The sequence below is a fragment of the Lathyrus oleraceus genome, chromosome 7, assembly GCF_024323335.1.
Source record: "Lathyrus oleraceus cultivar Zhongwan6 chromosome 7, CAAS_Psat_ZW6_1.0, whole genome shotgun sequence".
In the NCBI taxonomy this organism is placed as follows: Eukaryota; Viridiplantae; Streptophyta; class Magnoliopsida; order Fabales; family Fabaceae; genus Lathyrus; species Lathyrus oleraceus.
Genome location: NC_066585.1, coordinates 532627448 through 532649561, shown reverse-complemented (window position 1 = coordinate 532649561; position 22114 = coordinate 532627448). Strand labels below are relative to the sequence as shown.

At 36.5% G+C, this 22114-nt stretch overlaps 1 protein-coding gene across 1 annotated transcript; it reads right to left on the bottom strand.

Moving 5' to 3' along the window:
- Window positions 1–1023: 1023 nt before the first annotated feature.
- LOC127104219 (probable transcription factor PosF21) lies at window positions 1024–5846 on the bottom strand. Its single transcript, XM_051041416.1, has 5 exons — window positions 5794–5846; window positions 5406–5552; window positions 2781–2916; window positions 1927–2011; window positions 1024–1501 (listed from the first exon to the last, which is right to left on the bottom strand). The coding sequence occupies exons 1-5, from the start codon at window positions 5841–5843 to the stop codon at window positions 1293–1295; spliced, it is 627 nt and encodes a 208-aa protein (XP_050897373.1). The 5' UTR covers window positions 5844–5846; the 3' UTR covers window positions 1024–1292.
- Between the last annotated feature and the right edge of the window lie 16268 nt (window positions 5847–22114).

The window sequence follows — 22114 nt, the reverse complement described above, 5'->3', positions numbered from 1 at the left end:
TCTTATTTTATCTAAATCTTGTTATGGTTTTGAACAATCTATAACAATATATAAAAACAAAACTTAATTTTGGTGTCACCTATTTTCTTTTTTCATAATACGGTATTCCAAGTCACCAAATTATTCCACTCACATTATTGATTTGTTTGAAAAAAAACGGTTGAATAACGTCACGTCACAATGCGGTTTTTTCAATTCAAACAAAATTTAATACAAAAAATATTACATTGCAAACAAAATTTAATATGTATCTAAATAAATACCATATTTCATCATATAAATAATTTATATTAAAATCAAACTTATAAAAAGAGAAACGGTTAATATTTTCATGCGTTAGCGCAATAAAAAAAGTGGACAAACGGGCACGGAGTGCCCGTTTGGACGCTAGTAGGTAAGAGAGGGAGTTATATTGAAAATATTAAATGAGGAGTTATAAATGTGTTATATTTTTTATAAAAAAATTATTAAGAAAATATATTTATGAAAAAAGTAACTGTATATTAGGAAGAAGAAAAGGTAACAACTCAATTTTAAAATTTAACTATTTATTTTTGTATTTTGAATTAAGGATGAAATTGGAAAAAAAAAATAGATCACTCCAAATACTTGTATCCTCTTTATAGATAGTTATAGATAAATATTTTTCTTCTTATTTTAAATTATAGCGCTTAATCTTTATACAATTTTACTAAATACACCATATTAACACAACAGATATATGTAATTCACTCGAGATATTACTACCTCTTATTCTTATTAACACCACATTAATACAATACACTATGTTTGTTATTATATCCCTCTTATTTTTAATATAATAAAAAAATTATTTTTTAAATTTATTAAATAATTAATATATTTGAACAATTAATAATAAACCCTAAATCGTTTTGACCATTGTACAAGTATTAAAAAATGTAATGATTATTGTATGAAAAGAATAAATTTACAAGATTATTAATGATAAGAAGAAGATAAATTAAAAAAAGAAAAAAATAATATATATTTAAATATATGATAAAAAAATAACATCAATTGTTCAATGGTAATATAAAATGATTTATAATTTGATACAAATATTTTCTCAAAGTGAGATTTAATAAAAAAACACATAAGGAATATGATATGATCAATAAAAGCAAACTTTTGACACATGACAAATGGAAATTTGAGGTGATAGAGAAGTAAAATAATCTACGATCAATACGATTCTTTCTTACTAAAGAATTTAAATAAATTTAAATATTATTTAAAGATCTTCTTATTTCAAAGTCTCCAATATATAGACACTATTCATCTTCCTCTTCCTCGTCATCTTCCATGACCTCATCCTCATCTTCTTCCTCTTCCTCCTCGTCATCTTCCATGACCTTATCCTCATCTTCTTCCTCTTCCTCGTCATCATGCATGGTCTCATCATTGTATTCATGCCCCAATTCTTTTAAAAGTTGTAGACGCAAAATATCTTTTATTTCCTCTTTCATAGCATTAAGCATTACTATAAATAAATAAAAAATATTACTATAATATGGATAATTACATAAGACTGACAACCCACATACCCATTTATATTGAATGTGTTCAATAACATTTATATTAATAATATTGTGCAATATTATTTTAATGGAAGAGAACATGTTACAAATTAACCTAAGAAAAACAACTCATGAATCAACAAAAGATTAAATCCACTTATGAATTAGACAATTTAAATACACGCAATTAAATTATATTAATTTTTGATATATAAAGGTATGTTATATATAAACATCGACAATCTTGCAATGATTTTAAATTATTCATTGCAAATGAATCTTTATGTGACAATTTATCTATCACATATTAATTTTTGTATTTTGTAAAATTAGAAAAAGAAAAAATATGACAAAACATTGGTCTAAATTTTTTACCATAGAAACTTACTTTCTCGCGAGCGGTTAAGCTCCATCGCAGTTTGCACCTTCAATCTTAATTTATTGAGCTTAGCATTGTGTTTCATAATATTTCTCTATCATAAAAAATAGAAATACAAATGTTATCATATCAATCATTTTATTTTTAATCACAAATTTATATAATATTATAATATTATATAAATATTTTTTATAATAGTAGAATATAAAATATTATTATTAATTAAAATGATACTAATAATAATTTTATGAATGTCTTTAAAATAAATAAATAATAATAATTTAATATTATAATGTCATACTTTTACCTTTAATTAAATACATATAAATAATTTTTATGTTTAAACAAATATATAAATATAAGATATATATATATATATATATATATAAATATTATATATATATCTATATAAAGATATCTATATATAAGATAAATATATTATATATAGAATATATATATATATATATATATAGTATATATATATATATATATATATATATATATATATATATATATATATATATATAATATATATATATATATATCTATATTATATATATATATATATATATATATATCTATTATATATATATATATTCTATATATATATCTATATATATATATATATATATAGTATAATATATAATATATATATATATTATATATTATATATATATAGATATATATATATATCTATATAGATATATATATATATATATATATATATATATATATATATTATATATATATATATATAGATATATATATATTATATATATATATATTATATATATATATAGATATATATATATATAGATATAATATATATATATAATATATATATATATAAAGTTAAGACATACGATTTGCTTAGAGTTGAATGCCAATATGCGGTCTGCTATTTTTTGCAATGTTGCTACCCTCTTCTCTAGATTGAAAAGGTAACGATTAGACTCCTTTTCTCTTAGTCTTTCAAAAAACTTTCTTTTTCTCAATATCCTATTATATCACATAAAAAAATATTAGTCACACAAAAATAAATATAATTATGAGAAGTGTTATGATAATTAATTTACAAATTATTGATGAATGATTGATGCATCAAATGAATAATTATGTAATGTATAAATTTTAATTTATTTAATCTAAATTCTATTAATAAAAATGATGTGTTACAACGGTGTTAAGTGTTAAGTATTTTATTAATTTAAGATAAATTATATAAACTTTCTAGTAGTAATATTGTAAATTTGTCACTAAAATGATTGATATGTAGAATAACATATATCATTTGGTCAAAGCATATTAATATTATAACGTAAACTAAAGGACAAAAAAATTGTATCCAATGTTGACTAGTAATATATCTCGTTTAGGATTAAACTTTATCTATCATGAAACAGTGCAAGAATAGAAAATAGGTCCAGATAGCTCCAAACGTGGTTGTACACTTAGAAGAACATACGATTTTTCTTGTGCTTGTGTAATAGTTAAGAAGATGAAAATCGATAGACCTGTATGTGTGGATGAGATAAATACGCATTGGAAAAGACTTTGGTTTGATGATGATAATGATATAATTAAGGATGGTAAATCAAATATTTCTATTATGTTAGAATGAGAAGTGATTTAAGAGATATTTTTTTAAGGCGGTTATATAATGAACCTACACATCAAATAACATACACACAAGATAGCTTTTTCAGAAACCACTAATATGAAATCTCCCATAGAATCGGTAAAAACTAAGGGTGTTTTTAAGAAGGTCAAACTATCTCTTAGTGTATTTCTACCGAGCACTCATAATCATATTTTGAGCATGCCAAATCACTTTATTCAGATTCTCTATTTCACAATCCCACAAAAAAAATCTATTAAGGGTGCTCAGACAGAAAACTCTAACTCACATTTGCCAAAACTGAAACATATCGAGGAGATATTTGTTTTTACGCAAAAATATATTGATGGAGTTGTAGATGTTAAAGCTGATAGTAAGTACATAGTTTGTGTTATTTCAGCTTTGATAGGTCTCGAAGAGGAGAACCATATATTTGTTTGTCAATATCTTATCAAAGAGTTAACAAACCATAAAGAAGATTCATAAAGAACGGTACAATATAATTAATGATGCTTTAATTTCTAGTGAACTAATCAAGCATCAGATGAAAAGTGAACGCGTTTATCTGAAATTGATCATCTTGTAGCAAATGCATATGACAGAGTTTGTGTTTATTTGATAAGATATGATTTTTTAAAAACTTTTTTCCCACTTCAAAGTGATCCACCCAAAAATCATGTCAGATAAATTAAATGGCTTTCAAAATTTATGAATTTTATACAAGTTTATTTAAAATTAGATTGTTCTCTACCATGATCATCCTTAAAATGAAGAAGTCATGTCAAAGACAAAATAATTAAATGGGAGGACATTTTTTGGATAGGATATATGAGTTTGACACGTCAATCTAAATTGAAAGAAATTCATATCAGAAAAATTCTAACACCGAAGCATCCATATATTTAAGTGGGACATTATTTTATATATAAAGTTTAGAATGTTAAGGATCTAACATTCTTAATTTCTAGAATATATAGTTTTAAGTTATCACTAATTGGTTAAATATATTTTTAATTTTACAAACAATGTGTGTCTAAATAACACTACCTAGACAAATTTGTGACCGAAGTAAATAACACATTGACACACAAATTTGCATAGTTGGATGTATTTAGATAACACTATCCAAACAAACTCTTAAGAAAATAAATATCATCTTGGCATATTAGTTTATAAAGGGATTTAAGCCCACCAGCAATTTAATTTATGATATAGAATGTATTTGATCAAGTTTTTTTTATAATAATAATAATATAAACAAACTAATTATGAATGTTAGATTTTTTCTTGATTTTCTGAAAAATATTTAAATATTTTAAAATTATTTTTTAAATAAATTAAACGATTAATTTTGATATTTTACATCATAAATATACATTATTCAAATAAAAATTTAGCCAAATTACAATTTTCATATATATATATTATTATAATATATATATATATATATATATATAATATATATATATTATATATATATATATATAAGATATATATATATATTATTTCAAAAAAAAATTATGAAAAATAATTTTAAATTTAAGTAATTTTTTAAAAGTTTAATATAAAAAAATAATAATAAAATAAAGAAATATTTGAAATAATACACTACATTAACTAAACTAATTGATTCGAGATATTAGTACCTCTTCTAATATTAAGACCATATTAACACAATACACTCTTTTTTTATTTTATCCCTTTTATTTTATAAAAAAAATTAATTTACTGAAAAATTAATAAATTTAATATTATAAATTCAGATATGTTAATTTTTGGATAAAGTTAAAAATAATTGTTTTTCTTATATTAAGAATTAAGAGATATAATAATAAACAATCCATTTATATAAAATGCATAATAAAGTTACCTTCTAGCACGTTTGGGGTCGGTTAAAGCAAGCTTTGAGCCCTTGATAGCAAACTTTGATTTCCTTGAATCAACTTTGGAGACATTTTCTGAAGCAGATCTCATCATTTTGGATTTTTTGGTTGATGCTCCATCCATGGAGTTGTTGCTGTCACATCATCAAATATATAATATAGTCATAACACATTATTAAGCTAATTATAATGATCAAATTAATTAAATAACAGAAATTAAAACTGGACAACAGATTGTACCCAAAAAAATTGTACAAGAGTTTGAAAATCAGTATATGCTTAGAACTTCAAAGAAATTGAAAATCTAATTAGAATTGACAGTGTTGAATTTTCTCACACAAATCAAATACACAAAAAAAAAAATCAGTCACTTACAGAGAAAACAGAGATAGAGAGAATGTGAGATAGATAAAATTTGATCTCATATATATATATAATAAAATTTGATTGAAAATAAATAAGTGTGACTTATAAAATTTTGACAGATCAGGTCAGAATTTAAGACTCTTACAAAAATTATACATAAATTTTTTTTATTCATAATTTAAATTCAAACTTTTATATTTTTTGACTTTTTTTCTTTCTTTCTGAGAGTGTCATTTGATACTAAATCTATAATTATTTAAAGAAAATGAATTTAAAAGTATTTTAAATAGCATTTGTTTTTATAATTTAAGAAAAAGTATTAAAAGGTGCAAAAGGCATGTTAAAGATGTTTGTCCATATATGTATTTTGCAAACTCAGAATTCAGATGTTAATCCATTGTGTCAAACTTGCTTGACTTCATGACAGAATTCATGCACCTTTTTAATATCTTTTGTATCTTTTATGAAAATAAGTTGTACATAAAGTAGGAGTGGTTGCATGGATCACACGTAACACTGTGTAATTAATGTGGTCAAAAAAATTATTTTAAAAAATATATATATTCTATAGAATTAGTTTTAATAATAAATAATAATAAATTATGGAGGAATTCATTGTTTATTTTACATAGCAGAATGGACAATATATACATAGTACAGCTTCTGTTTCATATCAGGGACTTTAAACTATTTCCTATTAAATCACCTAGTTAATAATATACAATATAGAATATGACAGCTATCAATCAACTTAATGAAACATATTTTGTTTCCTTATTACCCCCCAGCCAGCATGTGAGGAACGTGAGACCACACTAATCCTAGGTGTATACTCGGGCCTGGGTTTTAGCCCCACTTAGAGCACCCACCCCAAACAGAGGAACCACTTGTACAGAGGACAGCACAATGATAGTATGATGCATGCAAACATTTATGCAAATATATACACAACATAATAATCATAAATGCAATAAATAGAGCAGCACAAGCAACCTAAACTATCCTAGAACGCTAGGAGAGACTCGCTTAGGGAAGATGGACCAGCAATAGGTCAACTTCTTTAATTCCCCAGCAGAGTCGCCAGCTGTCGCATCCGCGAAAAACAACCGGCGGGCTAAAAAACAAAACAAACACAGAGCCACCACCGTGCGTTATTTATCCCAAAAGAGGGAAAGGAAACGCTCGAAGTAAACCTGGAAAGACATGGTCTCGCGACTAGAGAGAGATGGGATCAGGAGTCGGTTATGCGAAGGGAAGGTATTAGCACCCCTACGCAACCGTCGTACTCGACGGGATCCACGCTCAGAAAGATAGAAAAAAGGTTGCTCAAACAAAACTCAAAAGAATGCACACACAACACAGGTGGGAAGGGGGAAAGGGCTCGCTAGGATATCGCATCCTATGCCTACGTATCTCATCTGGAATGAGAATCAGAGCTACCGTAGTTCGGCTCACGCACGCCGAAACAAAACACACGCACAGACGCTGAGACGTCAAACAAACCACACTGGAAACCGACTGCCAATCGCTGGACTTACGTCAGACTCCAAGCACACAACAGTAGGATACGGAATGCCAATCGCTGGGCTTACATCCATATCCTAACACACACAAGAAGGTTAACACACAACAAGTTACTAAGGAGTCTGGCACTCGAGCCTAGTAACTGTCAAGCAAACGCACAAAAAGAAAAAAGAGGGTGCCCGGAGAGACCTCGCACGGTCTCCTGCCTACGTACCTCATATGGTATGAGGATCAGGGCAACGTAGTTCCCCTCAACAGGGGAGGAAGACTATCCTAACCAGATACAAAGGGAGACACAAACTACTAGGGAGACTAACTCGAGCCTAATAGTTATCATGCATCATAGCCCTATGTTAAGGTTTCTATCCTAACTTGCACAGGGAGCAAGCCGAACCTAAACAGCACAAGCAGTCAAAGCAAACAATCACAAATATCACACACTATATACAGACAAAGTGGGCTCACACAAGGGTTAGGCTGCAAAAGCAAGCCAACCGTATCAGGTGATGTTAGCTCTTAACCCTAACATTGAGAGTTAGGGTGAAGCAGATGAAATAGGAAGTGAGGGGTGTGCCTCACAGCTCTTATCCCTGGCCTGGGAGAGCTTTTAGACAAAGGAAGTGTGGGTTCAGAAAGCTGGAACCCTTCTACACTTATGACTGACTCAACAGATCTTGGGTTAAGATCCACAAGGCATCAACATGTAATGTGAGCCAAGGGAAGACATACAGAATAGCAGGAGGTGGACTACACACCTCTTGTATCTGCCAATTGCCTTATCAAAGGTCTTTTCCTGCTTGGGACAAAAATAAACAAGCACAAGCATTGCCTCTTAAGGAGGACTTCAGACAGGTGCCTAGCCAAGTAACAGGCCAGGTCTTCCAGACTACATGGAGAAGAAATGTTATACCTCAAATGGTTTAAACAACCAAGCAACAGCACAAGCAAGTTCACAATGAACTATAGCAACTAAGGTACCTGAAATCAATCTAACTCAGTCAGTATTCAACTTAAACAGTCAAACAGACAAACTAAAAGTCAACAGTTAACTGTACACAAGCAAACAGACAAGCAAGCTATGCATCAAGGCAAATCTCAAGCTCAATTCAAATGACTTAGAAGCCACCTGAATTGAAGAGCAGAAGTGGAATCGTGATTTTTTGGACTTGTAAGGTTGAAACAGATGATCCTCGAGGCTTGTGTGAGTGAATGGATGATGGATCGTGGCTCAACCTTGCTTGATCTTGCTTAAATCACTAGCTGCCATGGATGAAGCTTGTTCCAACAGTTCCAAATTCTGGTCGAAATTGATGAATGCTTGCTTCCAAAACCTTCAATAATGCTTGTAGATCAAGGATGAATCAAGAACTTGGCAAGGTCTATGAAGGATTTGCAGAAAAAAGTGAGAGAAAAAGTTTGTGCAATTTTGGAATTGGATCTAGATCTGGTGCAAAATGAAATGTTAATCCAAATTCTGTTAGGATTTGTAATATATATGAGTTGTTAATCAACTTTGTTAATCAAGGTTAAGCCAAAATGCAAGATTAATGAAAATGCAAGTGTATGTGCAAATTGATCAATTCACCTTCATGCATGCAATGCCTTGCTACAGTACACGAGTTATGAGCCAAACACACTCCAAATATCATTTTTAACCAAATGCAATTGATTGGAAGTGTGGAAAATGCATATTTTTCAAAATCAACTTTTCCCTCCAAAATTCAAATTCAATTCAAGTGAAAAATGCAATTTGTGTGTGATGAGATTTGATGAATTGTAATGAATGATTATGATAGAGCATGTTAAAACAAGATTGTAGCAAAAAAAACCCCACATGATTTGGCCAATTGGTGTGAAAGTTATCCAAGTTTGAAGTTCAAAATATCTTGACAATGATTTGATCATAATTTCTCAACCACACATGAGAAATTCATGTTCTTGGACTTTTTGGAAAGGTGAGAGCAAGATATACAACTTTCATGTTGGACAAAATTTCATTTGAAGCACTTTTGGACATGTAATCTTAAGGAGAAGACCTTTCCATTTTTGGCAATTTTGAATTATAAGTCACTTTCTATTTTTGGAAAGTTTTTATCTGACTTTATTTTCTTCATTGTTGATGTTTGAAATGTCAAATGAAACTTGTTTGGACATGAATGAAGTATTTCTAACCCTCTCCCACCTCCAAATCCATTAGTTGACTGGTGGTTGACTTTTGTTGACTGATAGATGAATTGGCTATGCATAGATGATCTTGAGCCTCAAACTCCTGATGAAATGGCCCAAACATGAAACCCTAGCTTCCATAAGCTCAATAAAACCACATGATGATCCCCACCTCAATGAAGACCTCATCTCCATGACAAGCCCTGATTGGCACAATACAGATGATTAGGGTTGACCAGAGGTCAAAACCCTAATCTCAAGGAATCTGATCAAGCATAATGAATCTCTTGGTGATGACAAGACCATGATGATAATGATGTACCATTTCAACCAAGATAATGATCACTCTCCTTGAGGAACCAAGAAACCCTAATTTGAAACACAAACCCTAAGATGGCTAGTGATCAACTCATGAGACCCTCAGGCTTGAATCTTTTAACCTCTTTATCTTCTGATCAAGACCTAAGAGGATGACTTGCTCAATGTTGCCATACGATATGCAAAGATGCAATGACTAATGACCTAAAAAATGAAATGCAATATGCAAAGCTAGTCCCAAGAGAGGAGGGCAAATTTTGAGGTGTTACAGCTGCCCCTATTCAATCCACTGTGAACCTGTCGATATGAATAGCCTCGACTTTCAGATGATCAGGGTGAAGAGTGATTGAATACCAAGAACAGACGAACAATTTGCACTCTGATGGGAAATAAGTAACAACGCCTGTCAGAATTAGCAAAGAAGCGATCTCGGAGGAAGAACTCGTCTGGCACGGAGAGAGTCGGCCTGAATACCGAAACAGAATGTCTGGATAACTGGTAACACAAGAACCATGGCCTGAACACCGCTCACCAGTCTGCTTACTGATCATCGGAATATAAGAGTATTAATATCGGTCTGAATACCGGGGAATTGGCCTGAACACCACCTTGGTCTGAACACCACTTTGGTCTGAAAACCACTTCGGTCTGAATACCACTTCGGTCTGAACACCACTTTGGTCTGAATACCACTTTGGCCTGAATACCGGGGAATTGGCCTGACTGCCGCAAGCTGCATCGACCTGAGCTTCGGAAGCTTATTCGATCTGAACATCGGAAACTGGGCCTGAGTGCCACATCGGTTTGAATACCCGCCTCGGTCTGGTTACCGGAAGATTGGCCTGACTGCCACAAGTACTTCAACATGATCTGTTGGAAACTTCTTCGATCTGGAAATCGGAAACGGGCCTGAGCGCCACAAGTTCTTCGTCCTGATTGTTGAGAACTTCTTCGATCTGGAAATCGGAAACGGGCCTGAGCGCCACAAGTTCTTCGTCCTGATTGTTGAGAACTTCTTCGATCTGGAAATCGGAAATGGGCCTGAGCGCCACAAGTTCTTCGTCCTGATTGTTGAGAACTTCTTCGATCTGGAAATCAGAAACTGGTCTGAATACCACAAGTTCTTCGTCCTGATTGTTGAGAACTTCTTTGATCTGGAAATCGGAAACTGGTCTGAATACCACAACTGGCCTGAATGCCACCTCGGTCTGGATACCGAAAACTCTTCAAGCCTATCAGCATCGGCAGAGATAACAAAACAGTGATACATGAGACGGCACGCATGCCAACGACCCATGTTGGGGATAACAAGCCTTGAGCCGGCTACTCTCTATTCAACCCTAGCCAACGAACACTTCGTGTTTAGCTGCGGATTATCTCTTTCTTGTCTTTCTTTTTGAACCAAACCAAAGGAGGGAGAGAGGGGAATAAAGTAAGGAAAAGAGCCGAAAATTCTTGTATTATCATTCCCATCTCTGCCCGACAGAAACTCTTCCTCCAATATCGCACTACTGGGGAATACCTTTGGTTCATAATCATGATGCTAAACTCCTCGGAGTAACACCTTCACCTTCGGGCAAAACCACCTCTCAAACGGTAACCACGGTCTGAGACTAGCTTATGCTTGCAATAATGATGCATGATATTTTTTCAACGTAATGCTCCATAATCATGGAAATGCTACGCGATTTATTATGCAATATGCTATGCTTTTCTACATGATGAATGCATAAAAAGGTATCCCCCTCAAGGGACTCTTCTGGGGAGATCGAGGCACTCTGCTGAGGAACTCGCCAACACTCCGATTCCACTCTGCTGGGGAATAGCGCTGCTGCTGGGAAAAGGCAATCCTTGCTGGGGAAAACCTTCTTTGCACCCGATCCACTTGGGAACTTCGCTGGGGAATAAACCACCAACACACTCTATGGGGAAACAACGGTCTTTGACTTGCTGGGGATATCAATCCCGACTCTGCTTGGGAAACCACCGCCCTTAGATACCTCCGCTGGGAAATAGCAACCTTCAGGCCTGGATGCTGAGGGAACTCCGATCTCAAAACTGCCGGGGATAACCATCCTGACCCTGCTAGGGAAGATACAGACTTTGAATCTGCTGGGGAATTAGTCCCTACTCTGCTCGGGGAGATGAGGAAAGTCTGATACTGAACACCCGTCGACTCGTCGAACCATGGCACTCACCGTCCAAATCCACTGTCAGTTTTCTAATTCTGAGAACTCCCAGACTCGTCTGGACTTTTCTGATTCATCACCTTGTATTCCCAACTTCTCCGCACTCGACGGAGAGCAACCTCCTGGGATTTATACAGACTTTACAATCTTCAGACTTTGAAGAGTCTTCTTGATTAATATCTAGGATCGTCGTACGTCTCGCCGTCTTTCTCACCATTCTTTAATTCCATTCGTCCCTGATCAACCTCCACGGGGATTGTTTTGTCAAAAGCTTCCACATCACAACCTGCAAGTGAGGGAAAATACCTAACAGCACCTGCAAAAGAGATCGTTAGATAAAACCGTGCCCTAGGCGTGTCAAGATTTCAACACTTGGGTCACTCAACCTTCCGAATAAGATTTCAAATTTTCAACCTTATAAGCATGCATTGGAAGGGACCTGTATGTCTTAAAATGCAAAATTCTTTATCACAAATAATTGGATGTTTTTGCAATCAAAGCGGTAATGAAAAAAACAAAAACAAAATTATTTGACTGAATATGCATTTTATTGATTAAAAGTGTGGCTCAAATTGAGCAATACAGAGGAAGCAATTCCTGAAAAGAGGTAATTGCGCACAAAAGGAAAAATCTATCCTAATGGCAACGTGAAACCCGTGATCTCATCGAGTTCCAACTCGGTTACACCCCTTATGTCCTCGACTCTCCGTGCTTTCTGCCTTCTGAACAAGACGTTCCCGATTGATCCCTACTGGGGATTTACCCATGTGTCTTAACCAAAGCAAACGATCATGCCAAACGCAGTTGTTCGTTTCAATCCCTCTTTTGCCTGGACCGCCCTTTCGGGTTTTCAGTCCACCGGGATACCCTTTTTTGCCCAAGCCGCCTTTTCAGGTTTTCGACTTGCCGGGTGTACATTTTCCTTTTTATCCCTAATTTTTGCCCGAACCTTTTTTCATTCATTTTTTTTTCTGTTCGCCGGGATGCCCATTTTTGCCTGGACTATTTTATTCTTTTCGTCCAGCGGGTCTCTTTATACGAAGTATTTTTTAACTGCGTCCGCATTCACAGGGGATAGAAAATCTTCGCCATCCATGGTCGTCAACAACAAGGCTCCGCCAGAGAAAACCTTCTTGACCACGAACGGACCTTCATAATTGGGTGTCCACTTGCCCCTTCGATCGTTTTGAGGAGGAAGGATCCTTTTCAGCACCATATCTCCTACGTGATATACCCGAGGTCGTACCTTTCGGTCAAAAGCACGCTTCATCCGCTGCTGGTACAACTGCCCATGACAAATGGCTGCCAGCCTCTTTTCCTCAATCAGGCTCAACTCTTCGTACCGGGTCCTTACCCATTCAGCCTCTTGCAATTTTACGTCCATCAGGACTCTAAAAGAGGGAATTTGAACCTCAACTGGTAGCACGGCTTCCATTCCATATACCAAAGAGAAAGGCGTCGCCCCAGTGGATATACGCACCGAAGTTCGATACCCATGCAATACAAATGGCAACATCTCATGCCAGTCTTTATAGGTCACGACCATCTTCTGCACAATCTTCTTAATATTCTTATTGGCTGCCTCAACCGCCCCATTCATCTTCGGACGATAAGGAGAAGAATTGTGATGCTCGATCTTGAATTCCCGGCACAGTTCTGCCATCATCTTATTGTTCAAATTAGAACCGTTATCAGTAATGATTCTCTCGGGAACCCCATATCTGCAAATGATGTCTCTTTTGAGAAATCTGGCAACGACCTGTTTCGTCACATTCGTATAAGAGGTTGCTTCCACCCACTTGGTGAAGTAATCAATAGCCACTAATATGAACTGGTGCCCATTCGAAGCCGTAGGCTCAATCTTTCCAATCATATCAATGCCCCACATAGCAAACGGCCACGGAGACGACATCAAACTCAACGGATTCGGAGGCACGTGCACCTTGTCGGCATAAATCTGGCATTTATGACACTTCCGCACGAAATTGAAACATTGGGCTTCCATTGTCATCCAGTAATAACCTGCCCTTAGCAACTTCTTCACCATTGCATTCCCACTGGCATGGGTACCGAACGATCCTTCGTGAACCTCTTTCATCAATTGGCTTGCTTCTTTATCATCAACACATCTGAGCAAGACCCAATCAAAATTCCGCTTATACAAAACCCCATCCTTATTCAGGTAAAACACCATGGCCAACCTCCGCAGAGTCTTTCGGTCCTTCTTGGATGCTCCCTCAGGATACTCTTGAGTCTCTAGGTAGCGCTTGATATCGTAATACCACGGCTTCTCATCATCAGGCGTTGTGTCAACAACAAACACATAAGCCGGTCTATCCAGACGTCCCACCTCAACACTGGGGAACTGATTCCACCACTGTACCTTAATCAAGGCGGCCAGAGTAGCCAAAGCATCTGCCAAAGGATTCTCTTCTCTGAGCACATGATGCACCTTTACCTTGTTGAAAAACGTCAACAATCTCCTCGTATAGTCCCGATATGGAACTAAATGAGATTGATGCGTATACCATTTTCCGTTAACCTGATTCACAACCAGAGCTGAATCTCCATATATAACAAGATTCTTGATCCTCAGATCAATCGCCTCTTCAATCCCCAAGATACAAGCTTCGTATTCAGCCACGTTGTTGGTGCACTCAAATGTTAGCCGGGCAGCAAAAGGAATGTGGGATCCTTTCGGCGTAACCAAAACATCACCAACACCGCTACCATTCATGTTAACGGCCCCAACAAACATCAGAATCCATTCGGATTCAGGGTCAGGCCCCTCCTCCGGGATTGGTTCCTCGCAATCTTTCGATTTGAGAAACATGATGTCCTCATCAGGGAATTCAAACTTCATCGGTTGATAATCCTCAATAGGTTGCTGGGCGGGGTAATCAGATAATACACTCCCCTTGATTGCTTTCTGAGAGGTATACTGTATATCATATTCTGTCAAAATCATTTGCCACCTCGCAACCCGTCTGGTCAATGCTGGCTTTTCAAAAATGTACTTGATTGGATCCATCTTGGAAATCAACAAAGTGGTATAAACCAGCATATACTGTCTCAGTCGGTGAGCAGCCCAGACCAAAGCACAGCAAGTTTTCTCGAGCAGTGAATATCTTGTTTCACAGTCGGTAAACTTTTTGCTAAGGTAGTATATGGCATGCTCTTTTCGACCAGACTCGTCATGCTGCCCCAATACACACCCCATAGACCCCTCGAGGACCGTCAAGTACAAAATTAACGGTCTTCCCTCCACAGGAGGCATCAGAATCGGAGGCTCTTGCAAATACTCTTTTATTTTTTCATATGCCGCTTGGCAATCATTATTCCACCTGACCGTTTGATCTTTTCTCAATAACTTGAATATTGGTTCACACGTGGCTGTTAGATGAGATATGAACCGTGAAATGTAGTTCAATCTACCTAAGAAACCACGAACCTCCTTCTCTATTCTCGGTTCAGGCATTTCTCTTATTGCTTTTACTTTAGCAGGATCAACCTCGATTCCTTTCTCACTTACAATGAACCCCAGCAATTTACCGGACCGCACTCCGAAAGTACACTTGTTCGGATTCAACCTCAGTCTGAACTGTCTCAGCCGGTCAAACAACTTGGCCAAATCTACCAAATGCCCCTCTTCCGTCTGGGACTTTGCTATCATGTTATCAACATAGCATTCAATTTCATGATGAATCATATCATGAAACAAAGTCACCATAGCTCTCTGATAAGTAGCACCGGCATTCTTGAGACCGAATGGCATCACCTTGTAACAAAAAGTGCCCCACGGTGTAATGAACGTTGTTTTCTCCATATCATCTGGCGACATTTTGATTTGATTATAGCCAGAAAAGCCATCCATGAAAGAAAACACCGAGAATTGAGCTGTATTATCTACCAACACATCGATGTGAGGTAATGGAAAATCATCTTTCGGGCTAGCTCTGTTCAAATCCCGGTAGTCCACACACATTCTTACCTTCCCATCCTTCTTCGGCACTGGCACAATGTATGCAACCCAAGGCGGATAATTAGTGACAGCAAGGAAACCAGCATCCCACTGCTTCTGCACTTCCTATTTAATTTTCATCGCCATGTCAGGCCGAGTTCTGCGCAACTTCTGCTTCACTGGAGGACAATCGGCTCTCAACGGTAGCTTGTGCACAACGATATCGATATCCAACCCTGGCATATCTTGATAAGACCAGGTGTCATACGGTGAACTGGACTTTATTGGATTTGTAATCGCAATGTCGCGGTTAGCAAGAGTCGCCACCGACTTTTCTTTTATCCCATAAGGAAAGGTGAAAAAGAACAGGAAAGACCTTAATTTTAAATTCTTAGGTTCGGGAGGTACTTTATACAAAGGGAAGGTATTAGCACCCTTTGTATCCATGGTTCTCCATGGGCTCTTAATTGCTCAATCATTTATGTTTTCTTTGTTTGAAAAAGGTGGTTGAGAAATGTATGAAAAATGTTTGAAAAGGAGAATTTAACTTTGTAATGATTCTTGCATGAATGTATACAAAGTGGTTATCTCATTTAGTTTTTTGAAAGTAGCTTAGAAAAATATAACTTGGCAATGATCCTAGTACGGATGTATGCTAAGTGGTGATTTTCCAAAAGAAGACGTTTGAAAGGTGTGGGGTGTGAAAAGCATTTTTGTTATGAATGAGCAATTAAGGTTATACCTGTCCGAGGTCTTTCCGGGCATTTCCTATCCTTATGAGGGTAAAACTGTCCTTACTATTGAGAAGTAAGTAGTTTTATCCTGGGGATGTAGGAGGGTCATCGTAGGGTCATCGGTTGGTCATTGAAGGCAACAGTTGTGAGGATACCTTAGCATTCGAAGGGACTATCATCATTTAACCGTAGGCTACACCGAAGGGTCATTGAGGGACAAAATCGTATTTTCGAAGGCAACATCCGAGGGACTATGATGATTTTACCGAAGGGTCTTTGCTAAGGATATCCCCATATTCGCGGGACATGACCGTATTACGTAACCGTGGGGTAATAAAGAGAGGTCCGATATCATTTATTTAAAGTCCATGTTTTAAGTTCATTAGGTAATTATGGTGATACCGCATTGAATCGATACATTAAAATCAACACATTAAAGATCAATACATTAAAATTGGTTAGGCAACCAATATGAATTTTCACATTAAAGTGACATAATTTAGAGTCCATCTCCATGAAAGTCTTCCCATGCATAAAGCGGTGTACCTAGCCGGTTATTTCTTCGGAAGTATGCTAGCCTTTACACCATTAACACACAGATTATAGCATTGAGATAAACACAATTGGAAATTGCATCACAAAATGAATATAACAGCCAGGAATTTAAGCAAAATGATGCAGAGTCATGATTAGGTAAGTATAAAACGGGCAACAAAGGGACAAAGCAGCCCCTGTCCTGTTCGCTTCTGCTTCGCCTAGCGAAGGCTCAGCGAAGGCTCGCTGCGGGCTCGCCTAGCGATGAGCTAGCGAGCGGCCACGGGTTTGAAATTATGACCTCAATCAGCAGCATGGCCTATGGCCTCTAACACATAATTATATGGTTCAGTTTCACAATGTTCAAGCACATTTAAATTCTCATGCAAAGCTTCAAAATGTTTATGAATTCAATTATGATATCCTCCCCTAATTAAGAACATGAAGTGGTACCATATGCCAAAAGAGAGTACAAAACGATGTCACATGCAAATTAAGACACTAATGCGGTATCACATGCAAAATAAGAATGCCAAGTGATAATCATGTGTCAATTAATATCCTAAAGTGATATCATATGCCAATTAAGAACTAAAACGATAATAGTGAGGCAAACCTGTTTGCAAATCGAGTTGCAACCTTGAATTGGCGAGCCGGATTGAGTTGGGCGGCGGTAGCTTCGGCACGGGTAAGCGGCCTTCAGGGTTTCCGCCTTCTGAACTCTTTGGATCAGCAGGGTTTCTGTGTTTCTCCCTCTGGATGCGTGTTTCCGTCCGTCTTCGTCCGTCTCTGTGTGTTCTTGTTCGTGGCAGAAGAGCATGTATTTATAGTAGTGGCAATGGTGACCTAATGGGCTTAAAATGAGGTCCAAATTTTCAAATTCTCGCAAGCTTCGCTAGGCGAAGGAATTGCTCGCCTAGCGAGCAAACTAGGTTTGGGCTTTTTCTGGACCTGATGCTTCGCTGGGCGAGTGGCATGCTGAGATATTCGCTAGGCGAAGGAATTGCTCGCCTAGCGAGCAAGCTATTTTGGGCCACTTTGGATTAGGCCTGCTGTGAGCTGGGCTTTTGTCCATTTGATATCAGTGCCTTGCAGAACAAGTCAGAGGGTCTTGGAAAATGCTTTGTAATTTCAATGGGCAAATTTTGGGGTATGACAGCTGCCCCTGTTCAATATTCTTGCACCGAGAGAGTAGAATGGCATGTGTCGTTCGTGGTCTGGAGGTGAAAGATTATTGAACACTATAATGCCCCGAAAATTTGCGCTTGTCCATCAGTCTTGACGGAGATGGGCTTAGAGATGCCATCCAAGAAACTTGCTGAGGAAATTTCCAGATTGTGTCGTATGTTAGACGATATCTAGAGACATGGGTGTCACACCGGGTCATACATCAGACCGTATAGTGAACCCTCCATTATGCTGTTGACTTCGCTGGGGAGTTAGAGTATGCTATACTGCTGGGGATAAGGGATCAGAATGGATCATACGTTAGATCGTGTCTGAATACCAGAGTGAGCTGTTCATTAGGCGGATGACTTTGCTGGGGATGAAAGATCAGAATGGATCGTACGCTAGATCGTATCTGAGTTGCAGAATGTGCCGTCTGCTAGGCGGAATCTGCCGAAGAGGGAATAGTCGTATACCAGCCCACCATTCAGGAATGTACCTGTCCGAAGGTAGCATCTGAGTAAGGGAGTAGCCATATACTAAACTATCATTCAGGAATGTACTTGTTCGAAGGTAGCACCTGAGAAAGGGAGTAGCCATATACTAGACTACCATTCAGGAATGTACCTGTCCGAAGGTAGCACCTGAGCAAGGGAGTAGTCGTATACTAGACTACCATTCAGGAATGTACCTGTCCGAAGGTAGCACCTGAGAAAGGGAGTAGTCGTATACTAGACTACCATTCAGGAATGTACCTGTCCGAAGGTAGCACCTGAGAAAGGGAGTAGTCGTATACTAGACTACCATTCAGGAATGTACCTGTCCGAAGGTAGCACCTGAGAAAGGGAGTAGTCGTATACTAGACTACCATTCAGGAATGTACCTGTCCGAAGGTAGCACCTGAGAAAATGAAGGTTTAACTTGGTCGTCCATTAAACCATACTTGAGTCGTTGAAGATCAGAAGGGATCGTACGCTAGATCGTATCTGAGCTGGAGGTCCAAATGGGTCGTACGTTAGACCGTATTGGAGTTGCTGAGAGTCAGAATGGATCGTACGTTAGACCGTATCTGAGTTGAAAGAGTCATATGTTGGGCTGAATCAGAATGAACCGTACGTTAGGCTGTATCTGATAATATTTGCAGAGAATATCTGGGGTGGGCTTAGAGATGCCACCATTGGGAGAATGCCAGAATGAATGTTGACATGGAGTATATTTGAAAGGTGTAGTTGAATCCTGAATGTAACTGATACAGATGTCTGTCCGAATGGACCTTTGTTTTGATTGTATCAAGAGGATAATTAACCTGAAAAATAACGTTAGCCTCATGCAATGTCATGATGCATGAGATGTTTTATGCTTGCTGTAAGACCCCAATTTTGGCCCTAAGATCCCTCATGGCCCATATCATATCATATCATGGCCTCAAGGATCAATGCATACCCTAGCTTCCCTCTTAGTGGGTGGGATACCTTGTGAGTGTGATTCTTGATCACCAAGCATGTATTGCACTTGTATATCATTGCTTTTCATGTGTTTACTAACCAAAAGTACAAAAATATTGTCATCTAACCTTGTTTCTTGCAGCTGAAGCGATCATCAGTCAAACAGTCAAATCAGGCCTTGAGCAATAGATGGTGGCCATTCTTGAAGAATTTGGACACCATGATCATTCATGAAAGGTTCATATAACTTGTGGTATCATTTGGAACCAAGGTCTCATGTGAAAAAGGCTTGGAATTCATCAGAACTTGGCCCAGTCAAACAAAAGTCAATAAAAGTCAACTGTGGTCAACTGTGCATATAATCAGTGATTTGATGACTGGAATTGGTTAGAAAGACCTCATTCATGTCTATATAAACTTCATTTGTCATTTCAAAGGTCAAGGTTGAAGGAATTGAGCTCAGATAGAAAGTTTCCCAAAGTGGCAAATGGACCTGTAATCTCAGCTGCCCAAAATGGAAAGTTTTTCCCCTCAAGATAAATTCATGATAAAAGCTTCAAATCAAAATTTGTCCAACATAAAAGTTGAAGATCTTGAGCTCACCTTTCCAAAAAGTCCAAGAACTCAAAAATCCAATGTGTGGTTTGCAAGATATGATCAGATGAATTTCAAAAAAGACCCGTAATCGGGAGGGCATAACTACCACGTGGTTTATCCAAAATGCAAGTTCTTTATATGCACAAACTCCATTTAATGTGTACTTCAAAGTTGCATAATTGGATTTTTTTGGAAAAGGCTCCATGCAAAATGCCATTTTTGAAGTGAATCAATTTAAGGAGAGGGGCAAAATGGTCCATTTTTGGAAATATTGGGAATTTGCAAATGAGGCCAATACCAACAGCTCCCAATTGATATTTTGGACTTGTTTCAAGTATCCAAATTCTGCAGAATGTGCTTCTAAGTAAAAAAGAGCTTAAAAGCAAATTCACACATAAGCCAATTTTCACTAATTACCATTTTTTTCACTAATCATGTTTATTGGTGGATTAAAAGCTTGGTATATATAGATAATCTATAACAGAATTGCATTGGTTAATCATAATTCACAAATCACAACAGAAAATCAAAAAGAGAAATTCTCCAATTCTCTCATTTTCTCCATCTTTCACCAAGAACACTTCACACAAAAATTGATCAAACTTCACCAATTCTTGACGAATTCTCGAAATTCCTTTTGTGTTGATCTTCCACCATCCTCTACTCCATCTGTTTTGGAAGTTTGAATCGAGAAGAGCCACCATTCGCAACTGTCCAAGAAAGCTCCATCAATGGTGAATTCGATTTTCGCGCATTAGAAGCAATTTCGATTGAATTTGAGCATAGCATTCAACTCCTGGAAGATCATTCTGCAACTGTTTTTGACTTTCACACGCCAATACCTCACGATTCATCACTGTCATCAAACGACGGTAAATTTTCGAATCTCAAGAATTGATAAATGTTCATATGCGTGTGGTAGTTTGTTAGATGTAGTTTATCATGCTAGGCTCGGTTTGTGAAACGGTGGACTATAGGTTGAGAAATCCGAACTCGAAGCTTTGACGCGAAACCTTTATTCGATCGATCCGTGAGCTGTGTTAGGAGTTAGGTGGAATTGATTACATAGTTGAGATGTACACGGCGAGACGATTCCAACGGTATAAGGTTCGCACGATTTGGTGAAGATTTTCCCGTGACCGAAGCTGGCATTGGAGCTTGCGATGAACATGCGGTGAAGAACGAGAAATTCTGGGAATTTGCTGCGTTCAATCCACTTCACTTCCTGGCCATTTTCAAATCTCAGTTTGGCGCTAGCATGGACCAGTTAGAAGCCGCCACCACATTAAAACGCCACTGTGCATTCTTGGCTTGGCTTAGATATTCACGGTTCTGCCACTGCTGCAATATTTAATCCTAATTAACATTAAATAATTATTCAATAAATTATTTAAATCTTCAAAAAATCATAAAACCACCAATAATAATCCAAATAAATTCAGGTTTTTTTGTTAATCTTCTTTTTTTTCCCTATTATTTTATAGAATCAAAAAAATAAAATGTTGCTTGGTGAAAAATTTAATTGCCATAGAGATTTTTCTAATGTACACAAAATTCACATGTCTCACCATTTTAATTATATAATCACCATACATAATCCAAATTAATTGAATTTTAGATGTAGAATCTTAACTCATTTATGGAATTTTTGACATAGGATTTGCATTTTTTGGACCTCTGGGCTTTTAGCTATGA